Source organism: Solea solea, chromosome 7 (genome assembly GCF_958295425.1).
Source record: "Solea solea chromosome 7, fSolSol10.1, whole genome shotgun sequence".
Taxonomy (NCBI): Eukaryota; Metazoa; Chordata; class Actinopteri; order Pleuronectiformes; family Soleidae; genus Solea; species Solea solea.
Window position 1 is genome coordinate 15,372,566 of NC_081140.1, and position 24,740 is coordinate 15,397,305.

The 24,740-nt window shown below is 38.9% G+C and overlaps 2 protein-coding genes across 2 annotated transcripts; one reads left to right on the forward strand and one right to left on the reverse strand.

The window, feature by feature from the left end:
- Positions 1-6,211: 6,211 nt before the first annotated feature.
- Positions 6,212-17,794, forward strand: rab4b (RAB4B, member RAS oncogene family). Its single transcript, XM_058633885.1, has 8 exons — positions 6,212-6,396; positions 11,089-11,169; positions 12,194-12,308; positions 12,523-12,585; positions 14,107-14,261; positions 14,372-14,467; positions 14,708-14,878; positions 15,606-17,794. Exons 1-7 carry the CDS (start codon positions 6,381-6,383, stop codon positions 14,821-14,823), a joined length of 642 nt encoding a protein of 213 aa, XP_058489868.1. The 5' UTR covers positions 6,212-6,380; the 3' UTR covers positions 14,824-14,878; positions 15,606-17,794.
- A 596-nt stretch (positions 17,795-18,390) lies between these two features.
- ap2s1 (adaptor related protein complex 2 subunit sigma 1) lies at positions 18,391-24,449 on the reverse strand. Its single transcript, XM_058633886.1, has 5 exons — positions 24,291-24,449; positions 23,138-23,287; positions 22,540-22,653; positions 20,476-20,535; positions 18,391-19,878 (listed from the first exon to the last, which is right to left on the reverse strand). Exons 1-5 carry the CDS (start codon positions 24,291-24,293, stop codon positions 19,777-19,779), a joined length of 429 nt encoding a protein of 142 aa, XP_058489869.1. The 5' UTR covers positions 24,294-24,449; the 3' UTR covers positions 18,391-19,776.
- Between the last annotated feature and the right edge of the window lie 291 nt (positions 24,450-24,740).

The window sequence follows — 24,740 nt, forward strand, 5'->3', positions numbered from 1 at the left end:
AAATGGTGTGTTCTTATGGACTCCTCATGAACATGGTAAACACAACCTCCTTTAAAGGCAGAATGACATGTCACTGCAGGGCCAGCCAAGAGTGTGTAAGAGGACACAGGGGCTCGTGTTCACACACTCACTTTTGAATTTAATTACAGACAAGTTTCCCTGACCTGCATTGTGCTTGTGGTCCAGACCTCTTAAAAGTCGGGTTTTGTTTTAGCCACATGCTTCATATAGATGTATAATCATTTAAGTATATGGCCCCAGGCAAGGATTTGTAAAACATCTGTATTTACTTTACAGACTACATAGAGTGAAGTTAGTGATGCAAGTTGTCTTTGCATAAAGTGTGTGAATCAAATAATTATGGGATTAAATCTGCATGGAGAAAAGGTAAATTCTCTGACTTCCTGACAGGTGTGACAGGACAAGAAGGGAAATATAGATGAGGGTTTGTCATATGTTTGTGCCTGAGGCTGGTAAATGAGCCTGTCGTGATCCTGCGAACGTGAGAGATAACCTCTGAGACGGCAAAGGATAAGATAATATCAAAAGCAGAGCCTGAATAACTACAATAAATTTGGCTTGTGACGTTTTTCAGGTTGTTTTTTTCCTACATGGATAGCATTTTCTGGAATGATAGATATTAGGTAAAGAGACTTAGTGGGTAGCAGGTATTTCCTCCCACCTATGCAAACACACGCATACAATGTAAAGGACAGGGGCTTTTTCTTTCCAGCAAACATCAGCCTTTGTGTACGTGCAGTCTGGCATGTTCCTGAAAGGCTTGATGTTTTCTGACTGTGACTTTTTGCTTAAGTGAGCGTTGAAAAACGACCTGACAATCACATTGGCAGAACCACCCGTGCATGCAAAGATATATTGCGTCTTCTTATTTGCAGAATTAGAAGCTGAGAATGTGCCGCCCAGGGCTACTCTTTCACTTTTTACCCCAGGGACGTGCACGATGATCCTCAGCAGATCTGTATGAATTCCACTCGTTTGTGAATGACATCATGCAGAGATTCCTAAACAAGTTACATCCAGCAGGCATGCAGTGAGAGGCCATGATAAGACCTTCCATATGTCAATATGTGTCACAACATGAGACGAAATGCCTGTGATTGATTAGTTTTAGTGGAGCCAAGAAGAAGACAGAAACATCAGAGCATGTTGCTAATTGAAATTGTATGGGGTAATTTTCTTTCTCTTATGCAACAGCCTTTGTGTCGTCATTCAAATATTTTTTTTTATGCAACTGACTTGTGCAACATGTGAAAATAACAATTTGGTTTGGCTGAAATTTGAGTGAACTTTGTAGGAGAATTTTCATGTGTGGTTTTGTTGACATTTTCTCACCACCAACAAATGAAGCCTTAACGGCAAATGAAGTTCCCTGCAGTGCTTGTTTTAATTCTCTGGCTTTACTGTGACGTAAGGATAAAGAACATTCCATTTAGCTTCGTCACATGTAGAGCTGCACCTATCGATTATTTTCATAATCGATTAATCTGTTGATTATGTTCTCGATCGTTTAGTCCATAAAATATCAGAAAACCTTAAAAAAAAATTGATCGGTGTTTGTCAAACCTGGAAACGATGATGTTCTCAAATGTCTTGTTTTGTCCACAAACCAAAAATGATTAACTTTTACTGATTTCTTTCTATCCAGAGCAAAGAAATGAAGAAAATACTCACATTTAAGAAGCTTAAACAATCGGTGTTTTAATCATGAAAAAAGCTTCAAACCGATGAATCAATTATTAAAGTAGTTGTCGATTAATTTGGTAATCGATTAATCGATGAATTGTTTCAGCTCTAGTCACATGCCACTGTGAAAAGAAGCCTATTGTTGTATTAGTCTACGACAAGGCTTAATCTCTGTATGAGAAAGTGGTGAAATGTGTTTTTTGGTGGTAGTTTTCGTCAATCTTTACTTCCATGTGAAAAAAACAAAGTTGCAGCTGAGAAAAGAACTACAGGAAAGGTTTCTGACCAAAATAACAACATCCTTTTCTCCTCCAGGCTGTGGCGTGAAAAGTGGAAGGAGAGCAGTTCTGGTGGTTTGGAGGTGAAGAGAGGTGAGTTTGTGAAGTGACAGTCAAAGATGTATGGAGGAAGCTGCTGGAGTTTAGATAGTGATCTGCCAGTGGAGACGTCAGCAAGATTAGTTCCACTAACATAGTAGGTCCCGACCCGAGTTTAACACATCTAAATTTACTCTCCCTGTGATGAAATATGAGTTTAAAAACCCCAGTAAACACATATAAAATTTGCTTTCACTGGTCACTTAACTGCTTGATACGACCAATACTGTATTCAACCAGCCAATCACACGGCAGCAGCTAAGTGTATTTAGGAAAGAAGACATGGTCAAAAAGAGCTACTGAGGTTCAAAACAAGCATCAGAAAGGTGATTTAAGTGACTCCGAATTTTTTTTTCTTACACACAATCATCTCTGGGCTTTAGAGAAAATAGAAAAAAGAGAAAATGTCCACTTCTCTGTGCAAAAATGCCATGTTTATTCCAGAGGTCAGAGGAACTTTGGTTTGGCAACAGATGGTAAGGCAACAGCAACTCGAATTATAACCAAGAGGACCATCTCTCAAGACACATTACATTTTATAAGGTGACCTGAGCACCTAATAAAGTGGCTGGTGAGTGTATTTTTTTATTTTTAAAAAGTCCAGCCTCATAAATGACTGTTCACTTATTTCAACCCAAATTTCTTGCTACAGTAACCATTAGGAAAAGATGTTCAAACCATTGAACTGGTTTATAATGTGATTATCAAATACTGCATGTTGTTATTTGGTGAAGGACATTAGGAGTGAAGATGATTTGTGACTAGAAATCTACTCATGAGATCCATGTCAAAGTAAATCACTGAATGTAAAGAGATGTTAAAAAAAATAATTAAATATGTATGTTTATATGAGTGTATAATCACTTGAAAATAATAATTTAAAAAATTCTGTTTTTTTTGTAGCCTTAGAAAAAGATGTTTATATGTACTTAAGGAAAGGGCCTTGCTGAAGCAGAAGTTTATTACACAATCAATTTCTGGTATGTGAAGGCCAACATTGTCTCCTGACATAAATGCTACTCTAAATACTAGCATTTGATGTCACTAGTTCTTCCACACTGGAATTTTAACAAAATACATAAATGAACACAAAACAACTATGTTACATGGACATTATATATGCATGCTTTCCACTTAATGATCTTCATAGATAGAATGTAGTATAGTAGCCTGTAGTCTTTTGTCTGTAGGGGAGCCACCACATTACAAGTCATGATAAGTGAAAAATGAAAGCGATCTAAACTATGAATAGCTAAAAGCAACATGATAGGCCAGACCTTTCTCCTCCGTATGACTTCACAAGATGCTCCATTATTCTTCTCACTCATTTCAAAGACTGATGTTCCCCTTTGTTAACATATGGCTCCCATTCCACTTGCTTTCAGTGTGATTCAAACAGCCTCAGGGGTTTTTGATCTAATGTGTGCCAATATGTTGGGGTTTACTGACTCAGTGTGCAGTGCAGAGTGAAGAACACAGCGAGGTGGGGTAGAAACTGCAGTGGATGGCCTAGCGTACAAACAAACAGTTGCTCAATCACTGCCATGCCGAGCGGGTATGTACATAAATACACCTTGATACACAAAATGGTACATTCTGCTCCCCCACTCCAACACATGTCACACTGTGTCTGCCTGTGGCCGCCTCAGTGAGATATTGACTGTTGATTTATCAATGTTCTTGTGTTCCTGCAGTCACTGGGACGCTCACAACATAGTCCATTCAAGTAAATACCTTCTGCCTTTACAAAAGTCTTGTACTTCTTTCAACTCATTAATGCAGTCATATATTATATTATATTATATTATATTATATTATATTATATTATATTATATTATATTATATTATATTATATTATATTATATTATATTATATTATATTATATTATATTATATAAAACAGCAGGTTGTCATTCGTGATGTGACAAACACTTTCATATTTTCAGTGATGCCACCAACCAACCGCAAAGCTCATGTGTCTCAAGGGCTGATTTAATTCAAATGATCCTCATTGTTTGTTGTAAACATTGTGAATGTTGTTGGGTTTATGCAGGGCTTCCCCTCTGTGCTCATCTCCAACACATTTTGTTTTGATCATGGGTTGAAACTGTTTTGACTGAACATGAAACGGTCTGATTTCTGTTTTTAGGCGCTCCCCTCCCCGCATAGCTATTTTCTATTTGACATGTCTTAAAAAAGTAAACTTGAATCCAGCAGGCCTCTCTGCCGCTACAGTCCGCACTGTTAGTCCAAGGTCAAAATCCCCCAAACAACAACAACCCACACACAGTCACAGACATGCAACTTGTTTTCTCTGCAGCCCAAACAAGTGGATGCTCTGATGACACCTGCAGTGAACATTAGGATGAAAAATAGGACATAGAAACAATTAGACAACCACGTAACGGAAGAGCTTTAATTTCCGTTTGCTGCACACCTTTGAGGCTAGCATTTCTTGTAGCCCACCTTAGGAAAACATCCGTGCCCCCACACGACGTTGAGCTTTTGTGTTTCCTTCTGTCTTTCATCTTATGAAAAGAGCTTTTAACACGACTGAAGTGGATGGGGGGGATCTGCCAAAGCAGAACAAAGGCAGGGAGGAACTCTTAGAGATAGTAGCAGAGTGGAAGACTCTGTAATTTATCACCTGTTGCCCTTGGGCGTCCCTGCACTCCACACCCTGGGCTCTGAGTGGGTTTTTGTGTGTGTATTGAAAGGTGATGAATGAATAAGCAAAGAGTAAGTGAAGGATATTTTATCATTCTCCTGAAACCTACAAAAAAAGGAAATTGTTCTGAGCAATTATTTCCAGAGGAAAGTAGTTGTTTGCTTGCCAAAGATACCAGATTTATGCATAACTCCTTTTACCACACATTTTGACACTGGATGTTTATATACTGGTTGCTTTTTCTGGACGACAAAAATACAACAGGGTTCTGTAAAAAATCATGCTGTTTCTTGACATGTTGAGGCTTTCACATCAAATAAGGTTAGACGCTGCCCATCTCTCAAGAAATTCAGTCTTTGACTGCCACCTTCTGGTTTGTAGTTGCATCTACAGACACTTTTAAAATAAATGTATATACTTGTATACTAGAAATCAACTACATAGCAAGACATAGACTAAATGAAATGTAAAAAGCTAGAGTATGTTGAGTAAGTAGTTATTTTGAAGATGTACTCATTTTCATAGATAACGTTTGGTATATTGACAATGGGGAGCCACCACATAACATGTCTTATGGATAATGGAAATATTAAAGTGATGCTGTCTCACAAAAAGTAATTCCTTGTTTCCTTTTGTCTTTGCCTGCCACCTTCTGATCTACTGTCGCACATACAGACACATTATTTTACCGACAGATTCAGATCAGTTTGATCACAACATTTGCTGTACATTAATTGTTTATTTGACAAATAATCCATATTTGTAAAATACATTTATAAACCTAAGACATTTTTGTTATTTCAAAGAACTTAAAACTTGTTTTGTGAACTTTTGTCCCTGTCATTTTCAGAGCGAACTTGACACAAATTGTTTACGCAACAATGAGGTTTTCCCTGATATTGATATTGAACTAAGGCGAACATGTGTACACGTATACATGAAAAAAAACAACCCACAAACACATCATTTGATATGAACGCAAGAGTCGCATGAAACTAGGCAAAGAGCCGCATTCGGCTTGGGAGCCATGGGTTGGCCAAGCCTGCGCTAATGCCTAGTGTTAGTTTACATAGGTAAACTAACAATTTCCAACACACTGAATCACAACTTCATTTTGAGCATAAGTTAGTGAATACTTGATAAATTAGATCAAATTAATACATTTGTGTGGATGAATATGATATCTGGTTGTGCATAGACTAACACATTCATTTTACTTAAACCTTGCAAATGTGAGAGGCCTAACTTTAGCTGTAGTCTGTTCTTTATTTGGTCCTTTAAATGAGCCAAGCATCACTTGTGGCTGGCTGAATCGTTGGTTTTGGCTAATTGATGCTATGTTTCCAAAAAGAAGAAGCTATCTACATGTCCGGAGCTCCCGGGGTGTAGGGATTTTTTGTGTGTGAATAATAAAAAGTCACAATTCCCAACGACACCTGAACGCCACGCCAGGCGGCGAATGACGTAGCACGTAGTGCAAGTGATTGTGGTCGGAGCGGATCAAGGAAATCTGTAGCGAGCATCGCAGATAAACACCCTGGAGAGGTGTGAACTCGGCGAGCACACAGCTGTCAATATACCAAGACAACAATAAAGAGGTCCGACTGGGTCCTTCTCCCAACAAGGCTCAACATGTCTGAGACATACGGTACGTGTGTGTCGGGCAGCGGGTTGTAATGTTCTGTGTTACACTGACTCTTAGCAACGATGCTAGTTAGCTGGCTAGCTAACGTGCCAGCTCATCGTGTATTGCGTTTTGCAGTGGTGATAAACAACCTCTGCTGCTGACATTTCATCCAAATTGACATTATAATGTTGGCTGTGCTTTGGTTGTATTTCCTGGCACCTGTGTTACATCATGGTGAGCGTGCGTTGCTTCCTTGAACGGCTACTAAGAACAAACAGATGGTGACACATCGTCAGGTGAAAGTTAGTCAAACTTTAGACAGAACGCCTCGTTAACTTGGATTAGTGCAGGATGTGTCTGCAAACATTATGTTTACCCAAGAAGGCTGAACATGAGGGAGATGGACTGACCTTGTGAGCTTGCAAGGACTGTTTGTTTTTAGTCTTAAGTGCGTTGTTTTGTAAGGTTTAATACCAGGGCCTGTTTGAGGAAGTCACCTCGCTGTGACTGATCATCCCTAATTTACCTGCACAGCAGCAGCTGTTTATACATAATCAATGAGAAAATGGAGACATGGTTGCACCTGTGTGTGAGAGAACTACTGACAACCAGTGCCCCTCACAGAAATTACTAGAGAAAGCACTTCAATCCTCTGTCAAAGCTGATTGGTCTCCACTTTGTCAAAAGTTTAACTTTTTTTTTGGAATATCACCACTTCTTCTTTCGGCTTCTCCCATTAAGGGTTGCCACAGCCGATCATCTGCCTCCATCTTGCCATATACCTTGTGTCCTCTTGTTACACAAACTGTCTTCCTCTTCAACATCCATGAACCTTCTCTGTGGTCTTCTTCAGCAGCTTGATAATTTTTTAGTATAATCACTATCCCTCTTCTGCAGGTGACTAAACCATCTCAACCTTGTCTCTCTTAATTGATCTTCAAACTGTTCAACCTGAGCTGTTCCATTTCTAATGCTGTCCATCCTGGTCACTCCCAAATGAAAATCTCAACATCTTCAGCTCTGCCACCTGTCTCCTAAACAGCACTACTGTACAGCACAGCAGTGCTGTTTAGGAGCACTAGTGTGCTAAACGGCACTCACCTCTGACACACGTCTCCACCCAAAGTCTGTACCACTACAATTCTTCATTCCCCAGGCATTTTCGTGCTCTCCAAGATTGTGTTAAACAATCTGGTCAAAGAGTGGACTGCACTCTCAATTCCTCCACTGGTTTCTCATCTAGACCAATTGACTTTCCACTTTTTTTCCCTCTTCAGAGCTTCGCTCACATCCTCCTTACTAATCCTCTGCACTTCCCAAGGCACTATCTCCCCTCAATCTGTCTTTCTCTCATTTCCACATCCACCAGCTCCTCAAATTACTCCTTCCTTCTTCTCAACACTCTCTTCCTTTACTGGCCGTAATCACTCTAACCTGCTGCACATCCTTTCCAGCTCTCTGTCTAGCCAATCAATTATCTCCTTCCTTAGCCTCTTTATGCCTCACTATAAGTCTTTGCCACCTCTCTCTTTGCAGCATGCCTAGACTCCCAGCACTCACTTTTGTTTTGAATATCTTAAAAAATATATTATTTTATTGCATGGGCCATAACATATACCCCATAAAATCCTATCTAAATTCCCATTCTACTTCTTAATTGTGGTGCTCACTAATAAACATCAATCAGACAAGCATGACCAAAATTAAACCTCCTTGGTGTATGTAAGTACAGCGCAACCAATACCTTATGGGGCAAACATTGATGAGAAAATATCAATATATCAGACAGTATTGTACACATAAATGTATGTTTTGTTAAATGTAGACTTACTAACTTCACAGCAGTGGATTTCACAAAACTGTGAACTTACTGTGAAGACACTGCTTGACTTCACACCACCATCTGCTCTGGCTCAGCTGTGGCACGTAGTTCTGTAAATGAGTCGTAGCCCACTCTGTTGTATAACTATTCTTTTTTGCATCAGTAAAAGTTATTCGTATCGGACAACATATACACCATCTCAGATGTATTTGTGAAAGGCATCTGGTAATGAATTTAGTTGAGTAGGATGAGCATTTCCACTGTCAGGACTCTGCCTCATAGTGGGGCTTCCAAAGTAGGCTTACCACCATAGTCCTAGTTGTTTTGAAATTGTACACCATCGGTTCATCATTCTCTACTGTCGCACCCCTTCCATCCATTTGTATTTGTCCCATGTCTCTCTCATTTCTTGTGTGAAACTTCATCCCCGTGGGCAGTATTTGTGTAAAAGGGCCTACACTAATGGAAGCTGTAATAAACATTTATTGATTTCTGTCTTGATGTCTTCTTCTGTCTCTTTTCCTGATGGGCCAGTGGTGGAAAAGTATTTTGAACATCAATGCTGCATGAATTTGTCACTGAATCCAACTTCTCTTGAAAGGATTACCTTCTTTTCTTTGCGATGCATGGAGGTTATCAAAATATTTCACTTCTTGGTACCTTGGACTTTTGGGAACTGTATTAGGCTCACTCATTGTCTGTCACTTTATCCTCTACATGAGGGTCACAGGGACCAAATTACTATCGGATTAATGTTAAGATTATCTGGTCATGGAAATAGGAGTTGGTGTAATAATATGGCTAGGTTGAATTGTTAATATTTGTTCTTATTTTGTATTTATGGTACAATATGGCGTTCTTTAATTAATCTCCCGTGTAGTTACATAATCTGGTGTATATAAGGAAGATATTTTTAAAGCATTTTCTGGGATCAATTAATTAGTCATTCAGAAATTAATTTGATTGCAGGTTCCCAGAGAACAAGTTTATGTCTTCAGAATGCTCAATTGTTCAACAGAATAAGGATAAATAAGACCATGAATTTCTCAGCTGTATTCAGATAATGTCTGGTGTTTTTGCTCCATATATTGGTGAATATATTAATTGGTTATCACGCTTTTTGCTCATCCACATCCTGTATGTAAAAACAGACAGTTGTGTTGCTTGGAAATGATGTTGGCCATTATGATTGTACTAATTAAATCTTGAGTTTTTCTTTAGTTTCAGTATTTTATGTCTGTCTTGTGCTGATGTGATGAGTACACAAATGAAGCCACCAAGGCAATCCTTTACAGAAACTTGAAGTGTAACAACCCTGTGATATTAATCGATAGAGGACACACCAGACAAGCATAACCCTCAGGTAGATCTGGATAAGCGTCTAATGTTGTCACAGTGTAAGTGAATGCAGATATCAGCATGAGTATAATTCTTCAGCTGTTATTTAACATTGATATGTACAGAATACAGTAGCCTGAAAGGCTGCCTCTTAGAGAACAGTATATTCCTCCCTTCTCATTACTTTGACATATTGACAATTTAATTGTTGTTTCTGGATCTCCTGTGGGAATTTGTGTGATGTTAGGGAATGCTGAAAAGCTGAGGCAGGCTTCTAAAACAGATCTGTTGCCTTTGAGTCAAACTCAGCAATTTGTGGTTGAGATGTAATGCTGACGGGTGATGCAGAACCATTAGTGCTGGTTTTGGCACCTTTTACTTTGCTGTTCTATTACCATGTATTTGTCCTATAGCTTGTGAAGCTTGAGAAAACACCCCCTTCAACATGAACTGAACCCATGGTGCCGTGTGTTGGGCTGTTGGCGATGGAAGTGTACTCTCAAAAGCCTTGAAAAGCACTGGCATACTTAGGATGAATGTCACTCGGGAAATAACTAAAGGTTGATCTCCTCCACCTGTCTTTTTTCAATTACTGTTGTGTTAACCTTGTGTGTCAACAGGTACTCTTAATCTTAACACTGGTGACTAGTCATTTGCCAGACGGGCTCTATTTGCAAGCAGAGCAGGCACTCGCTGAAGCATAGGCTTCATTCATACGAAGTACAGCTGCAACTTACAATTGTTTTCATAATTGATTAATCTGCTGATTACTTTCTTTATTAATTGAGTACTCGTTTGGCCTGTAAAATGTTAGAAAATGTAGAAAAATGTTGATTGTGTTTCCAAAACCTGGAAATAGCAATGTTCCTAAATGTCTTGTTAATGTCCACAAACCAAAATTATTCAGTTTTTCTGCTCTGAAAAAATCTCTGAAAAAGAATAGTGAAAGAGTGAGTTGCAGACTGACTTACGTCACTTACTCTCAGCTATCACATTGTTTCATATCTAATGGATCCTGCTTTGCTGCCTACGCTCGTATGTAAATGTCTCTTACACTATTTTTGGTCACTGCACACACAGACAGACTGTCTGTTCTTGTCTTGCAGGGTCAGGGCCCCAAGTCGTTCAATATAATATTATGCGTCATTGAGGTTGTACTTTACACGGCAAGAGACAACACTATCAAACAGCATCTTTACAACCAGCCAGCTGTGGTCGTTCAATCTCTGTGTGATTTACTAAACCATGTTTAATAACGCTAAAGCCCTGGCTTTGCTTTAGTCCCATGTGTTATCAAGTCACTTCTACAAGGCTTCAAACCAACTAATTTCCATCACAGATAAACATGCATACTTAATTTATAATCATAGTGGGCAAGTTATACAGATTACATGTGATTAATCGACAAATTTAAGGTTGCTGAATACTGTGGTGTACTTGCTCTGTGGGTTTAAAAGGAAAGCTAAGGATTGTCTCCGAGGGTGGAAGTGCAAAGATATTCTCAGATTCTCCTGTGACTGTTGATGTTGCATTGATCCCCCCTCTGCTTTCAGACTTCCTGTTTAAGTTCCTGGTGATTGGCAGCGCTGGAGCCGGTAAATCCTGCCTTCTCCATCAGTTTATTGAGAACAAGTGTAAGTTTTCCTCCTTTAAAGCCAAATGGACATGGTCATGAAATTAGTTTTGCAGATTTTGTGTTACGCATAATTAAACCCTATCTTTCTACTCTGGGGTTATACATTCTGTTTCCTCCACGATTAACTTCTGTGTGTAGTCAAACTACAGTAGATAATTATTAAACCAGCAAGATGTAACGCATGACTCCACAGTTCTCTGGTCTGGCCCAGGATCTAAAATAAATGCCAAACGTTTCCATTTTTAATTAAATGAATTGACTCTATTTGACAGTTTCAGTAAACTTAAATTTTTCTGTTAAGAGCAGTCCTATAAAACACCAAACAAGAGTGTCAACATAACAAAACATTATACACTCAGGTTTTATTGCACAACCTTTTTTAATAATGTGAAATTGTACCAGATAAGCCCATGAGTCAACATACATATATCAAATAAATAATTCATCATCCATTAAATTATCTAAAGATAGAGGTAACCAAGCTGTTAAGTAGGTAGTTTCATAAATAGCGATCAGTGTAATATTTACTGAAATAAAGAAAGATAAAATATAATTTTTAATATAACTGGAATCAGGAGTCAACTCAGTTCTACAGAGGCCGCCATTTTGGAACACCATGTTTTTACAATTGCCCTCAATGGCTAAATAAAATGTCTTTTGAGTTTTGATGCTAACCGAAGACTACATAGGTTCTCCATCACACATGAGGAAGGGTAAAGTTGGGAATATTCAGCTGCTACATGCAATTTCCCCAATAAACCTTGATAAATTTTGTATACTGTACCAAGTTTGCATTTATGAGTTAGACACATGCAACACACACTTGTATTTGATTAGAGGCGTGTGAAGTTCCTGTGATGTGTTTGAAGTGCAACACATCGTGCAACACACTTTATAGATCAAATGTAAGAGACTGAGAGTAGAGTCAAAAGTCTCTAGTGCATCTGTTGGGCAAATGGTAGAGGCATCTTTTTATTGAACCACATAATCTTAGAATAAAATCTAATATGTTCTCGTTGCAGTTAAACAGGACTCCAACCACACCATTGGTGTAGAGTTTGGTTCCAGAGTGGTGAACGTTGGTGGAAAGACAGTCAAACTGCAGATCTGGGACACCGCTGGGCAAGAACGATTCCGGTAAAAGACATTTGCTGCTGAGGGTTTGGCAAACTTTTTTTAATGAACCAATTACCAAGAACACATGGTTGATGTTTGAAAATGGATATTCCAACAACAGCATAGGTCTACGCTCATGAAGTTGTTGACAACTAAAGCAGCAAGTTTCTTAACCTTTAGTTTTATTTTACTGGTTGATACGATAATGTGGATGGATGATTCTTTCTCTCCATAGTTCAGTCACACGCAGCTACTACAGAGGAGCAGCTGGAGCACTCCTCGTCTATGACATCACCAGGTAAAAAAAAAAAGTGTTTCTGCTCATGTATCAACATTTACAAACGATTCCTGTTCTTCTCCATAATGTTCTTATACACACAATCATATTACCTACATGTTATGGCTTTGCAAATATTATCTCCCAGTTTTCTCTGACATTCAGTGCATGTGGTAGAAACAGTAAAGTTGACCTCAAAGCTCAGTCTGTACAATAACATGTTCTCCCAACAACTGGACATTCAGTGACAGCAGTGGCTCTGTGTTTATAATGTTTAGTAATAGAAGGAGACATGAATACCAGAATCCACTCAATCACACACTTCTATTTGACAAGTTTTAGGCTGCATTACTGTAGTTGTGAAATCGAGGAATGTGACCCAGTTTGTGTGAATGTATGGTCTTTTCTGGAGTAGAGAGGAGATGAGTGCAGAGTGGCAGGAGTTGTAATGTTGAGACACCATCTGTCAGGCAGTTGAGGAAACACAAGTCCATCACAGAAAATGTCACCTGAGGAAGAAAACAGTGATGAGTGAGCACAATAAGGAGGAAATGGGAAAATTAGAGTGTCAGTGGGAGTCTGGGAAACATGTATCAGGTTTCACAGGTGAAAAGGTTACGCAGGGAGATGGACAGGAAGGTAGATGCAGGAGAGAACGTGTGAACCAGATAGCAGTCTTGTGTATGCCTGAGGAGTTGTGTCATCATGTGTTTGTGAGAGCAGCTGCTCAACATATCACTGCTCACACCGCTGACCTGCACCCTTCTGCTCACCTCACTGGCCTCATGTTACCATGGACACCAGGGTTCTGCTTCCATGGTGACCAATGGCGTCAACGCCAAGATGTTTCCATTAAAGTTGTGTGACTTGCTTTACTGTCAGACGTGGGTCAAAAATAACATGTTATCGCTACAATGAATCTCTGTGCCACTATGTGATCAACTGTGTTGAATAAGATTTGTTAAGTAATTTAATCATTTTTACTTTAATTTGCAGGCCAATCTCATAAAATCATGTTATTTTGAGAGGCTATTTTCAGCAAGTTAGCTTTAAGCAGGCCTACTTTATTACTTTCTCCATTCTGATTTAATATTCAGCAATGTCTTTGCACTACATCTGGGAGATGATATTAAGCCCTGGAAATAACCCAAATAAATGTTAATAAAGTGAAATAGAAGTGCATTGACTGTAATTTAAAGCCTTGAGAAACTCCAGTACGGGCGCTACTTCTCCATTAGACAGGGAAAGCGGATGTGCGCAAACTTCTGTTTATACTACGTTGGTTGTGTGTATATGCAAAAACATTCACCCATGCAAACACAGAGGCATCTGGTGACTTCTCCATCACACAGACTCTTCAGGCTTTTGATAGAAAATAACAAGCGCGTGACGTATTTGAGAGAAGGGCTAGGGATGATCAAATCAGTATCACTAACTATTGTGATATAATGTCACATTAATGATTTTAGGTGAATTATTGCCCAGTTATATTGCAGAGTGAACCCAAATCCTCATCTCCATCTTCTTATCCTTGTCTTTCAGTCGGGAGACGTATAATGCCCTGACAAACTGGCTGACAGATGCACGGACACTGGCAAGCCCCAACATTATCATCATCCTGTGTGGCAACAAGAAAGACCTGGATGCAGATAGAGAGGTGACTTTCCTGGAGGCCTCACGCTTTGCTCAGGAGAATGGTAATTCATCGCAAACTCATTCGCACAAGTCTTTATTTGCTTGTATTGCTTGGTTCTTGTGTTTTCTTCTTATTGATTGTTTCTTGGATATTTTTTTTCTGTCCATAAAGAGCTGATGTTCCTAGAGACTAGTGCTCTGACGGGAGAGAATGTCGAAGAGGGTTTCCTGAAGTGCGCTCGCACCATCCTCAACAAGATAGATTCAGGTACATGTCATTTGTTTGTGTAAGAGGTTGAGCATTTGTGAGAGTAAGCAGATGTTTATTTGTGTTTACTTAGGGTCCTGGTACGTTGCACTTTAACAATGAAATTCTTCAATGGAATGCTCACCCCAAAAAATTTGTCAATGATTTAGAAAATATGTAGGTAGCACATCCCCATTCAGGACAAATACTCGCATGTGTCTGCATTGCTGACAGTTTCCATCATGTTTTTGTTTTTCAAAGGTGAGTTGGACCCTGAGAGGATGGGTTCAGGTATCCAGTACGGAGATGCGTCGTTGAGGCAGCTGCGACAGCCGAGGGGCAACACCACACAGAATAAGCAGCAGTGTAATTGCTAGGGGTCGGAGCCCCACACCCACCCACAGGCCCATACAGACAGGGCACCCCCTACAGGTCAGTGGTGTGTCCTCAAATTAGAGATGGGTCTGTCTGCAAAGTCTCGGACAGGGGTGTAACTTAAACACGTGTAACTACAAGGGACTGGGACAACTAGAAGTTCACCTGCTTATAGTCCTGCACTCTGCAGTTTGCTTAACTGTGACCTAACCCTAACATAACCTCTTAAAAATATATCAGCATAATAAATCTATTTTTATTCTTTTATTTTGCTAACTTGGCTTGGACAATTTGAAGTTTTGCCCACTGCTTATGGTTCCGCCCCCTCTCTTGCAGTCTGCAGATGGACGCTTTCATAAATTCAGATTGCAAACTTTTGGTGTTTAGTCTTTGTGAACAGAACTTCTCACCTCTACAATATCACAATAATGCTATTGCCTTCGTCCGTATGTAGGCCCTAGGCGGACATAAGATCCTTCTTTTTCAGTCTATTCAAACTCCTATTACTCTGTGCCAATAGCAATAAAATGTCTGTTATTTTTCAAAACCATGCGTATTCTCCAAATGGTTCAAGAACAGCTTTACATTTACTGTGGGTATGCCTTTTTTAGGTGTTTTAGGCAAAAGGAACTGTACTGAGAATACTCAACATTGTATGGCCTCATTTGGCATTGTGTTAAATTAAAGGAACAATTTAAAAGTTACACACTGCAACTTTAAGCCGTGGTTTATTTTGATATGCTTAATTGAAATCACTGATCTCGTTTCTCTTTCCACATCTCAGCACCAGGTGTTTTTTGGTGTGTGTGTGTGGACCTCCTTTCTACCGTGTCACACACCTTGGATCACCTGGATGAGTGGTCATGGAGACCACTGCAACCCCTGACCTCTGGTAAGAGGAGCCACTTCTTACTCGAGGGGTTTAAATCTTTGCACCTGTGTCTGGACAGGGAAACCCCTCGGTGTAAACGCACTGAGATGATGAAGACGAGGAATCCTCCTCCTCAAACATACGTCTCTCAGTCACGGGTTGTGTGTATGGGCTGCCCTAATGTTGTTTTATCCCTGTTATTTCACCCTGGTTTCGGTAACAGCTACTGCTTTTTGCATTTGCACGTCATCTGTTGTAAATTATTCTTTTTGTGCATATTCACTGTTTAGGCTATCCAGACGGGATTCATGATTAGTTTGACCCACACGTTTAAGTTTTAACATTCATGAAGGCATGCATTGACTTTTAGCTTTTTGTTATCTATTTAATTTACTGTAATTCTCATAAATTCAGTTTTTTTTTTAAGTTAGAAACAGTTGAAATTCAAGTTAACCTGACCAGATTTTCAAATCCTAACAAGTGTTTCCATGGTTTTTGGCCACTAATACTTCTCATCTGATCTGGAAATGAAATCAGTTAGTCCACACTGATGTAGAACCCAGGAACCTTTTCCTTTTTTTTACTTAAGTGCATTGTTATGATGTAGAGTATTAGCCTTAGTGATATACTTTATATTGTGGATCTACAGTATATTGTTTCCAGTGAAAAGTCACTCCATTTTTGAACCATATATGACAAGTCTGTATGTCAGGTTGAAAGCACAGAAAATGAGAATTGTTGCTCTTAATTTTAATCCAAAGGCCCCAAAGTCTGTAGAGCTGTGTCATCAGATTTGCACTATGTCAAAGTCCCTGTGTCTCTGATCCCAAATCGGTATTTGCGAAAACATTTTATTTCTCCATCTGCTGGGACATTTCTCTGTGACATTGTTTGGATTCACACCGCTCTTCGTGCACATACTGCATAAGGGACATCACAGGAAACCACAGTTGGTTTTTCCCTCAGTGCCATGTTTAGAAAGCCGTGCTGCCGCCCACCCAGTTCCCTCATAGAGCCCTGACATTTAATCACAAAAGGCTGTAAAGGCATCTTGATAATAGTCAGGAATCCGAATTTTAACCTGCTGTCGAGCACAGAATTGGCTCCACTCTGCCGTAAAATATTCCCGACTTTGTCGAGCCAACGCAGATGTTTCATCCTCCGAGCAGAGAATGCGTCCCCCCCCAAAGACAAACAGGGAATTTCCTTTCAAACATGGTTACCTCTCTTTGTGTAACACTGACTGTATGGTTTTGTGTTGCCACTGGATGAGAATTGACATTGCCCTACTGTTACCAGTAAAAGCACTGCTTCTGTCTGAACCACTGAGAGCAGTTCACACTGATGCAGCCAAGAGGAGATCAAAACGGACGCATTTCTCATCAGCGCATGCGTGCGTCCTCGCAGACCGAACCTCGTGTGAGTCAGCACACTGAAGGGAGAGACGTGGTGAGTTGTGCAAACACGAGAGAATAGGATTTCAACAAACAGATGGCATAAAAAAAAATTTCAATATTGGCATTGTGTGAGTTTGTCTCCCTCTGCAAGTGCACTTTTACTTTTTAATAGTTTTTTTTTGTTTATATGATGTAACTATAGAACTGTACATTTTATTTTGAACTGTATACTGAAATAAAGATTTTAATTGTAGATGTAATCATATCTTACTAAACAACAACTGAAAGTCTTTAATTTTCCTTTCACCCGCAGTCACAGGGCTAAAGACCGGAGTCTGAAGTCTGAATTGTTTATCGTTCACGGTTGAGCTTTGTTACCAACTCCAATCCTGTCCAGTTCTGTCATCGTCCACAGTCGACCCATATAAATAATTGGATGCCCTTGCGTTCATTTGTATGTATTTATTGTACAGGTTATAGTAAGTGCTCACCCAAAATAGCCATATGATAAAACATTATTTTCTCATTTGTGTGTAAATGCACTCCAACTCGGTTGTTGCTTAGTATCTAATGTTACATATTAGACCCCAACTACCAACGACTGTACATTTCAAGCAACCTATGCTGTAAATACGATTTGTCTATTGAGTGTTGATCATTTATTATTGATTATGCAAAATCCCAGTAAACTGCTTGTTTTTTCAATTAATATCTTTCACTTGTCTTTTGGGTGCTAATATTTCCAAATGTGTCTCGTCTCAACACCTACCAGATCAGGATCGGGATTTATAGCACTGCTGAGTGAACAGACCTTTTAATTCATCAGTTGAATCTGTGTCCATGATTCATTTGTCTCCTCTATTCTTCAGTCATGCCATTCCCGTTGAAGGCAGTCAGGGTGAGGTTAGGATATCAGGATATCGGAGGACGGATATGATGAAGAGTAAGTACCCTCCATGTCCTATTGCTGGGATTTATGTTTCTGGGTCGATGGCGTGAACAGCTAGAGTGGTTTAATGCAGCTGATGTGGATACATTGACTGATTTATTGATTCTTGACAAGCTGTCGGGGTGACCTCATAACTACAGTGTATAATTGTATGTGCAAGAGCTGATCTCTCACCACTAGATGGTGCTAAAATGTTAATCATAATTTTAAGACAACAGCACAAGCTGCACTAAACCCTTCCCCAGCTCATCAATATTTTAATGCTGAATATTTGTTTACATATTTAAAAAAATAATGCATAGCAAAATGTAAAGATATATTTTCCTTTCATTGATTAATCAGAAACAGTTGATGAATGTATCACATTTTTTATTTACATATAATGGAACATATTGATACTGGTAATTGAATTGGGGACAATACATACAAACATCTTTCACCTGTAAATAGGTGGACAAGAAGGGAAGTACATATGTCACTATTCTTTAATAATTCTACAATAAAAAATAATACAAGAGTTCAACAACATTGACATTTGAAACCACAGGGTTTTTTTTGAGTGGTGCATTGGATTAATTTCATAAATGTTTAAGTTTTAGCCTTATTTTCTATATTGAAGTTCATGAGGCTTTTTAGGGAGGACTTTAAAAACCTGTTTATTTGATGCAGTGTTAGATGTCAATACTGCTCAGACCATGTAGTGAACAGGAACCATTTTTTCTGGAATCAAATGTGTTAATTTCACAATATTCAGTATTACACATGACACGCTGAATGAACATACCATACCACGCAAACTTCACAGCACTGTTTTGTATAAAATATACTTCATGCCCAGGTCTAATTTTTCCCAAGTGTTTTTAAGTAACTAATGAGCACCGTCTTTAATGCAATGAAATTTATAGTTACCTGTCATTTGTAGTCATTCGAGCGCCTGTAACGTGCACTGTTGTCTGGCCCAGCGCAGGTTATCTAACACTCTGTCAAAATGGTACTCATCCTAAGCACACTTCAGTCAATTATGAACTTGACGCACTCGGTCGATTGCGCTGAAGAGCTTCCCCGTTGTAGTTTGCTTGTACTGTGATCCTGATGTAAAATGCAGAATGGCCTTGGTGACTCCATTACCACAGCACTTGCAAGGACTTCCCTAAGACAGTTTCATAAAAGTGCCTGTGAGGTTCTTAGACCTTAATGAGCACAGAATCATTACAGGCGGCTCTTTATGTGGTGTGTGTTAGTTACAATAGTGCCATTAAATGAAAGGTGGAGAGGAGGGGGAGGGCATGAGAGAGAGCAGTGTTAACCTGATAATTTATGTCAGTGTTTCCACACTCGATAGCGATAAATGGACCACTAACTACATGAAATAATCTGCAGCCTGTGGCTTAAGGGATAAAATGACCCAATACAAAGTGGACTGTAACAATATATGAAATGTCAACATGTTGAAATGTTCAGCCTTTGTATTGGTCGACTTCATTAGGAGTACAACAGGTACAGAATAGTTTAAAATGGACCGCGATGATATTTACTGAACGTCGACATTGCATAAACAAACATACGTAAACAATATTGTGAATATCTTTTTCTAAACATCCCCGTCTTGATGTTGTGTAGGTGTTGGCTCTGTGGAATGAATGAAAGGGATTCCTTTCCAGAGACAGGAACAGGGAGGGGGTTGGTTTAGGTGCCAGGGCCACAGATCAGTGAGCAGGTAGGAATGATGGTTTAGTTTCTACTCAAGCGACTGGAGCATGAGAAGCTGCTTCAGGACCTTGGTCTGGCTGGTCTCCCTGATCTCTCCTGCGAGGAACATCTCGTCCACCACTGTGTACACCTTAAAAGCAGAAAGAGAGAGAGAGAGACGGAGGGAGGAGGCGCATTAGAAGGAAGATGTGGCAAAACAATGTGATCAAAGTAAATTTTGAGTTTTATGGCTAAACAAAGAAAGAACAGATACCACAAACCACATGAAGCATTACTGAAACCAAAGTGACATTATCTTCTTGGGGTTTCCAACATTATGTATACACCATCTTGTCATCAACATTTCCAAACCCGCAGAGGAGCGTAATGTCCAAAAATACCCACAATTCTTAACTACTGGTTGTAAACACTGCATGAAATTGCTTTGTGCATTGTTTAAGTGAGTTAAGCATGTGGGCAGATGCCGTAGCTAATTAACAACACTGATGGCAGCTCAGGGAGCTCAAAGGTTCCTGCTGTTTGGCATTTGCTTCTAAAGAAAATATATATAACATGATTAAGATGGATCTCTCTCAGTTATTTCTAGTTGTAAACATGAAATCGGTTGTCATGATGTTTTTAGTGTTGCAATAGTGTTGTTTTGTCCTCCTCTGCTTCTTCCCTTTGATAAGGTGTTTAAAAATGAAATTAGTAGTCCAAAACCAATGATTAACTCTCGTCTCCTTACCTTGTAGAAGTTGAACACAAGGTCCAACTCGCACACGTTATGGAAATATTCATTCAGCACCTTTTAAGAGAGACAAGAAAGCTTGGTCAGATAACAGCCAGCAGATAACCACACAGTCACAGATCACGATATATGGCCATTGTGTGACTTAATGTGAACCATTAGTGCAGAAATATACTGATGCCGTAGAAGCAGCAGAAGCCACTTTACCATATAATGAGCCCATTTCCACAAACACAACCTTTTAAAATACACCAAATTAAAATTGATGTGCTTCTCATGTTGTATCTATGAGGTTTAAGTATTATGCACTGATAGACGGTCACTGACACAGGCAGAGTTACTAACCCCTAGTTAGCTATTTGCAAAAGTGAATGAGGGAGGCCTGTTGGAAGCTGTAGAATATTTTTAATAACAGATTATTTTTCCTGATGGCATGTGGCCATATGTAGCAACACGCATAGAAAGTACTCATGATGACTGCTGCTACTTCAGACTGCATGTGCACCAAGTCAAACATTATATCAAATGACCTTCACCCCTGAAGCTATTGGCTAGAAAAACTGTCTTTAACCTTTATAAACTGTATTGTACTTTTTTTGGTTGTTTTTTCTTTTTTTGACATCATTTAAACTAAGTGACAAAACAAGACTTGAATTATGCCTAATTTAACTTTAAATAAAAGTTTCAAAATGTAGCTACAATGACTCCACCATCTTGTGGTTCTCCAAAGACATTTGTTCAATTCGCCTTTCCAAAATATAAAGGGGAAGTATTTCAACACATTTTTGTCACTATATTTCTTTTTGTCAATTGTATGCAGAAAATCTCATTAGACTGTCAACTCCACAGAAGAAACCTGTTGTGCAAGTACATAGTTTCTATCATGGTGCCACTGGCTTTGTGAAAAGGCGACAGAAAAATTCCAGCACACTGACAAAGACAGTGATGGCAAACCACAATCAGCTGTTAGGAGGTGAAATGAACAGCTCAGGCTGATGTAATCTGACATTCCACACAGCTCCTGACTGTTGCACTAATGTTTCATTAAAACCACATCATCACAAACCGAGTCATATTACAATTGTTTTATTTGTTAAATACAGTCCAGGGGAATCAAAGATATCTTTCATTTATTTTATTGTTATGAAAAGAATCATCCGCTCCCTGAGCTCTCATTATTCTTCTTTGAAGTGTTTATTCCAGATGGTTGTTTTTTTTTGTTGTTTTTTAAATCGCTGCCAAACCTCAATACCTGATTTCACTACCAGGTTTGAGACATTTGTTGGTTGCGACTGAAGTAGAAAGTCTTTAAATTAGCAAACAAATGTATTTTCAGCTTCAAATTTGCAGTCAGCAACATTGTTTTGCATAATTTTTACATTAAGCAATTATCTGTGCACTGCCTACAAACACTGCATTTTTCAATGTATTTAGGAGTAAATAATGTATTACAAGCTTTTCTCATAAGCACAGTAACTCAAAGTAGCCTAAAATGCCCACCATCATTACCGTAGAACATGTCATCCAGTAAAATGTGCGTGTGTTCATGTTTGCCGACAGCAATGATAAAGACTGAATAGAGACAGCTGAAAAAAAAAAAAAAAAAACCTGAAATTCGTGACGTACAACATTTATAGGGCATGAGGTGGTGACTGTAGGGTTTGACAAGTCTGAAATTATGTGAATCCCATGCTATTGCCTTCACAGTCAACAGATCTCAACCCATTTAAACACCTAACAAGATGATTCCATTATTGGTTCTGTAAATATCACTCATGTCTGAAAAAAAAAAACATTACCTCTTGACTGAAATGATTATGCTTAGGTAACTAAATACATTGTCTAGGACTAATCCCTGGTCAGTTATTGAAAGTCATATCGATGATGCAATATCTTGTAATAAAAACAAGACATTCGTACGTGTTAAAATGAAAAGAAACAAGACAGTACAAGTCAGAATATCTCGAAAGGAATCATCTAAATCCCTGTAAACAATCGGACCGTGAGAAACAAATTGTCATAGTTCACTTACTTAAATACAGTGTGTTTTGAGTCACTTACCTCTACAAAATTGTGAATTCCCTCAAGGTATGCCAAGTTGTTATCAGTCACATCAACACAAATACAGAAGTAGAGACCGGCATAACGCCGATAAATGATCTTGAAGTTTCTGAACTGTGAGAACAACAAAGACAAAATTTCTCAATATTTTTTGTCCCATATTATCACAACAACAGCTTAACTCTGTTTCCCAGCTTCAAGGCAATACACACCCAGTTTACATATTATGACTGTAAAACAAACTGCATAGGGATTAATGTCCAATTCTTTAACACATATTCCAATGATTCTAAGGGTTCTTCTTCAAAGAAGCTTTAGATATTGTAAAACTACTCCACATCACATATGTTGTGAATAAATAGAGAACACTGCACTTTTAACTTTTCACAGACATTTTGTTTTCTTCAGTTTGACAGATGTATCGTGAGATGACTGTCTTGCAATATCACAGAATCGTTGTATCGCGACATTATTGGTATCATGGACCATGTATTGTGTATCATAACATATCGCGAAGTAAACGACCTAGAAAAAGAATAACCACACAAGATGTATGTATAACATACATAAATGCACAAGACAGGGACTGATCTCTTACCTCCACAAAGTTGGTGTGTTTGGCATCCCTGACAGTTACCACTGCATGCACTTCCTCAATCAACTTTTGTTTCTCATCATCATCAAACTGCATGTACCATTTGGCCAGTCGTGTCTTCCCTGCTCTGTTCTGAATGAGGATGAAGCGGATCTATACGGTTAAAAATAGAGAAAAAAGTAAGACAAAATTAGGGTGGTGGGGGGGTGCTGTGCCAATCTTAGCTGACATAGGGTGATAGGCGGGGTACACCCTGGACAGTTCACCAGTCCATCACAGAGTACACTATTTTCCACTTGCGTTAAATCCAAAACTCTTTTTATAACCCAATTTTCAGTATTTGCCAATCATAGATTCATCATAGATTAACAAAAAAAATAACTTATGAAACAGAATTAATAGCATAACAATCAGGACCATTTTTTTAATTCACTTTTTAACTTTACATTTTTGAAATACATTAGATAGATATATAGATTGATTGATAGATACTTTATTCATCGCACAGAGAAATTCACAGTTCAGCAGCTCCAGAATATGTTACAAGATAGAAACATAAGAGGCATGCAAGTCTATGTACAGTCTAAATATTAACTGAAACATATGTATAAAAATAAAAAAACCAAAAAATATATAAAAAAATATAAAGGCAATAAAAAGACTGAGATGAACTTATTAACTTATAACATAATATTTCTATGCCCCCATATCAATACTTTAACCTAATATACCTGAGCCATCCAGTTCTGGTTTAAACACAGAAATAATTTAACCTTACTTTCCCTGTCACAGGCGATCGACTGCTCATATTAAACTAAACTAACTGTAGCTTAGATATAGATAAATACAGCTTTGCCTTAGTAGTAGCTAATGTAACAGCTAGCGTTAGCCAAACCGCACCCACTTAGTCTGTATTGACAGCGTCAGCAAGATTTGTATTAAGAGAAGAATAATGCGTGATCTCCTTCAGCTGTGTAGTGGTTTGTGTCTGTGATAAAACATTGTGACTCTAAATGTGTGGCCTAGTTATTCTACGACGCTTTTGGCTAGCTAACTTGCTTTTACTAGCGTTTCTCACTGACTGAACGCAACTGTTATCTCGCGCTAATACGCTAATGTGACGAAAATAAAATGTCATTCTGTCGGCGTAACATACCATTTTTGTATCCTTAAAGTGGACCTTGCACTCTCCACGACGGTTCCTGAACAATTCAATGCACAATTTTAGATAAACTCATCAGTAATTCTTTCGACCGCTCGTCCGCTATCCTCCAGGAGCTAACAGGAAGAGCCAAACGAGCCTAATTCGCGCTGTATGACGGGGGATGTAGTCCTTATGCGGCACATTTAGATCACACTTAAGGTCATTCCGCACTACAAGACCCAGCGTCCCTCCGCCGTGCGTCATGTTGAGGATCACATGAGAAGCAAAGGGGACGTCAGTGCTGGTTCGTGGAGCGGTCACTTTTTCGTGTGTGCTAGTTTGTTATTTCTGTTCACTTCGCTTTTCTGTTTTGTTTGTTGTTTTTATTTTTGTAATATTTTCTAATCATCAATTGATGTCACAGTATCTGTTATATACAAGGAGTACATATCTGCTGTTCTG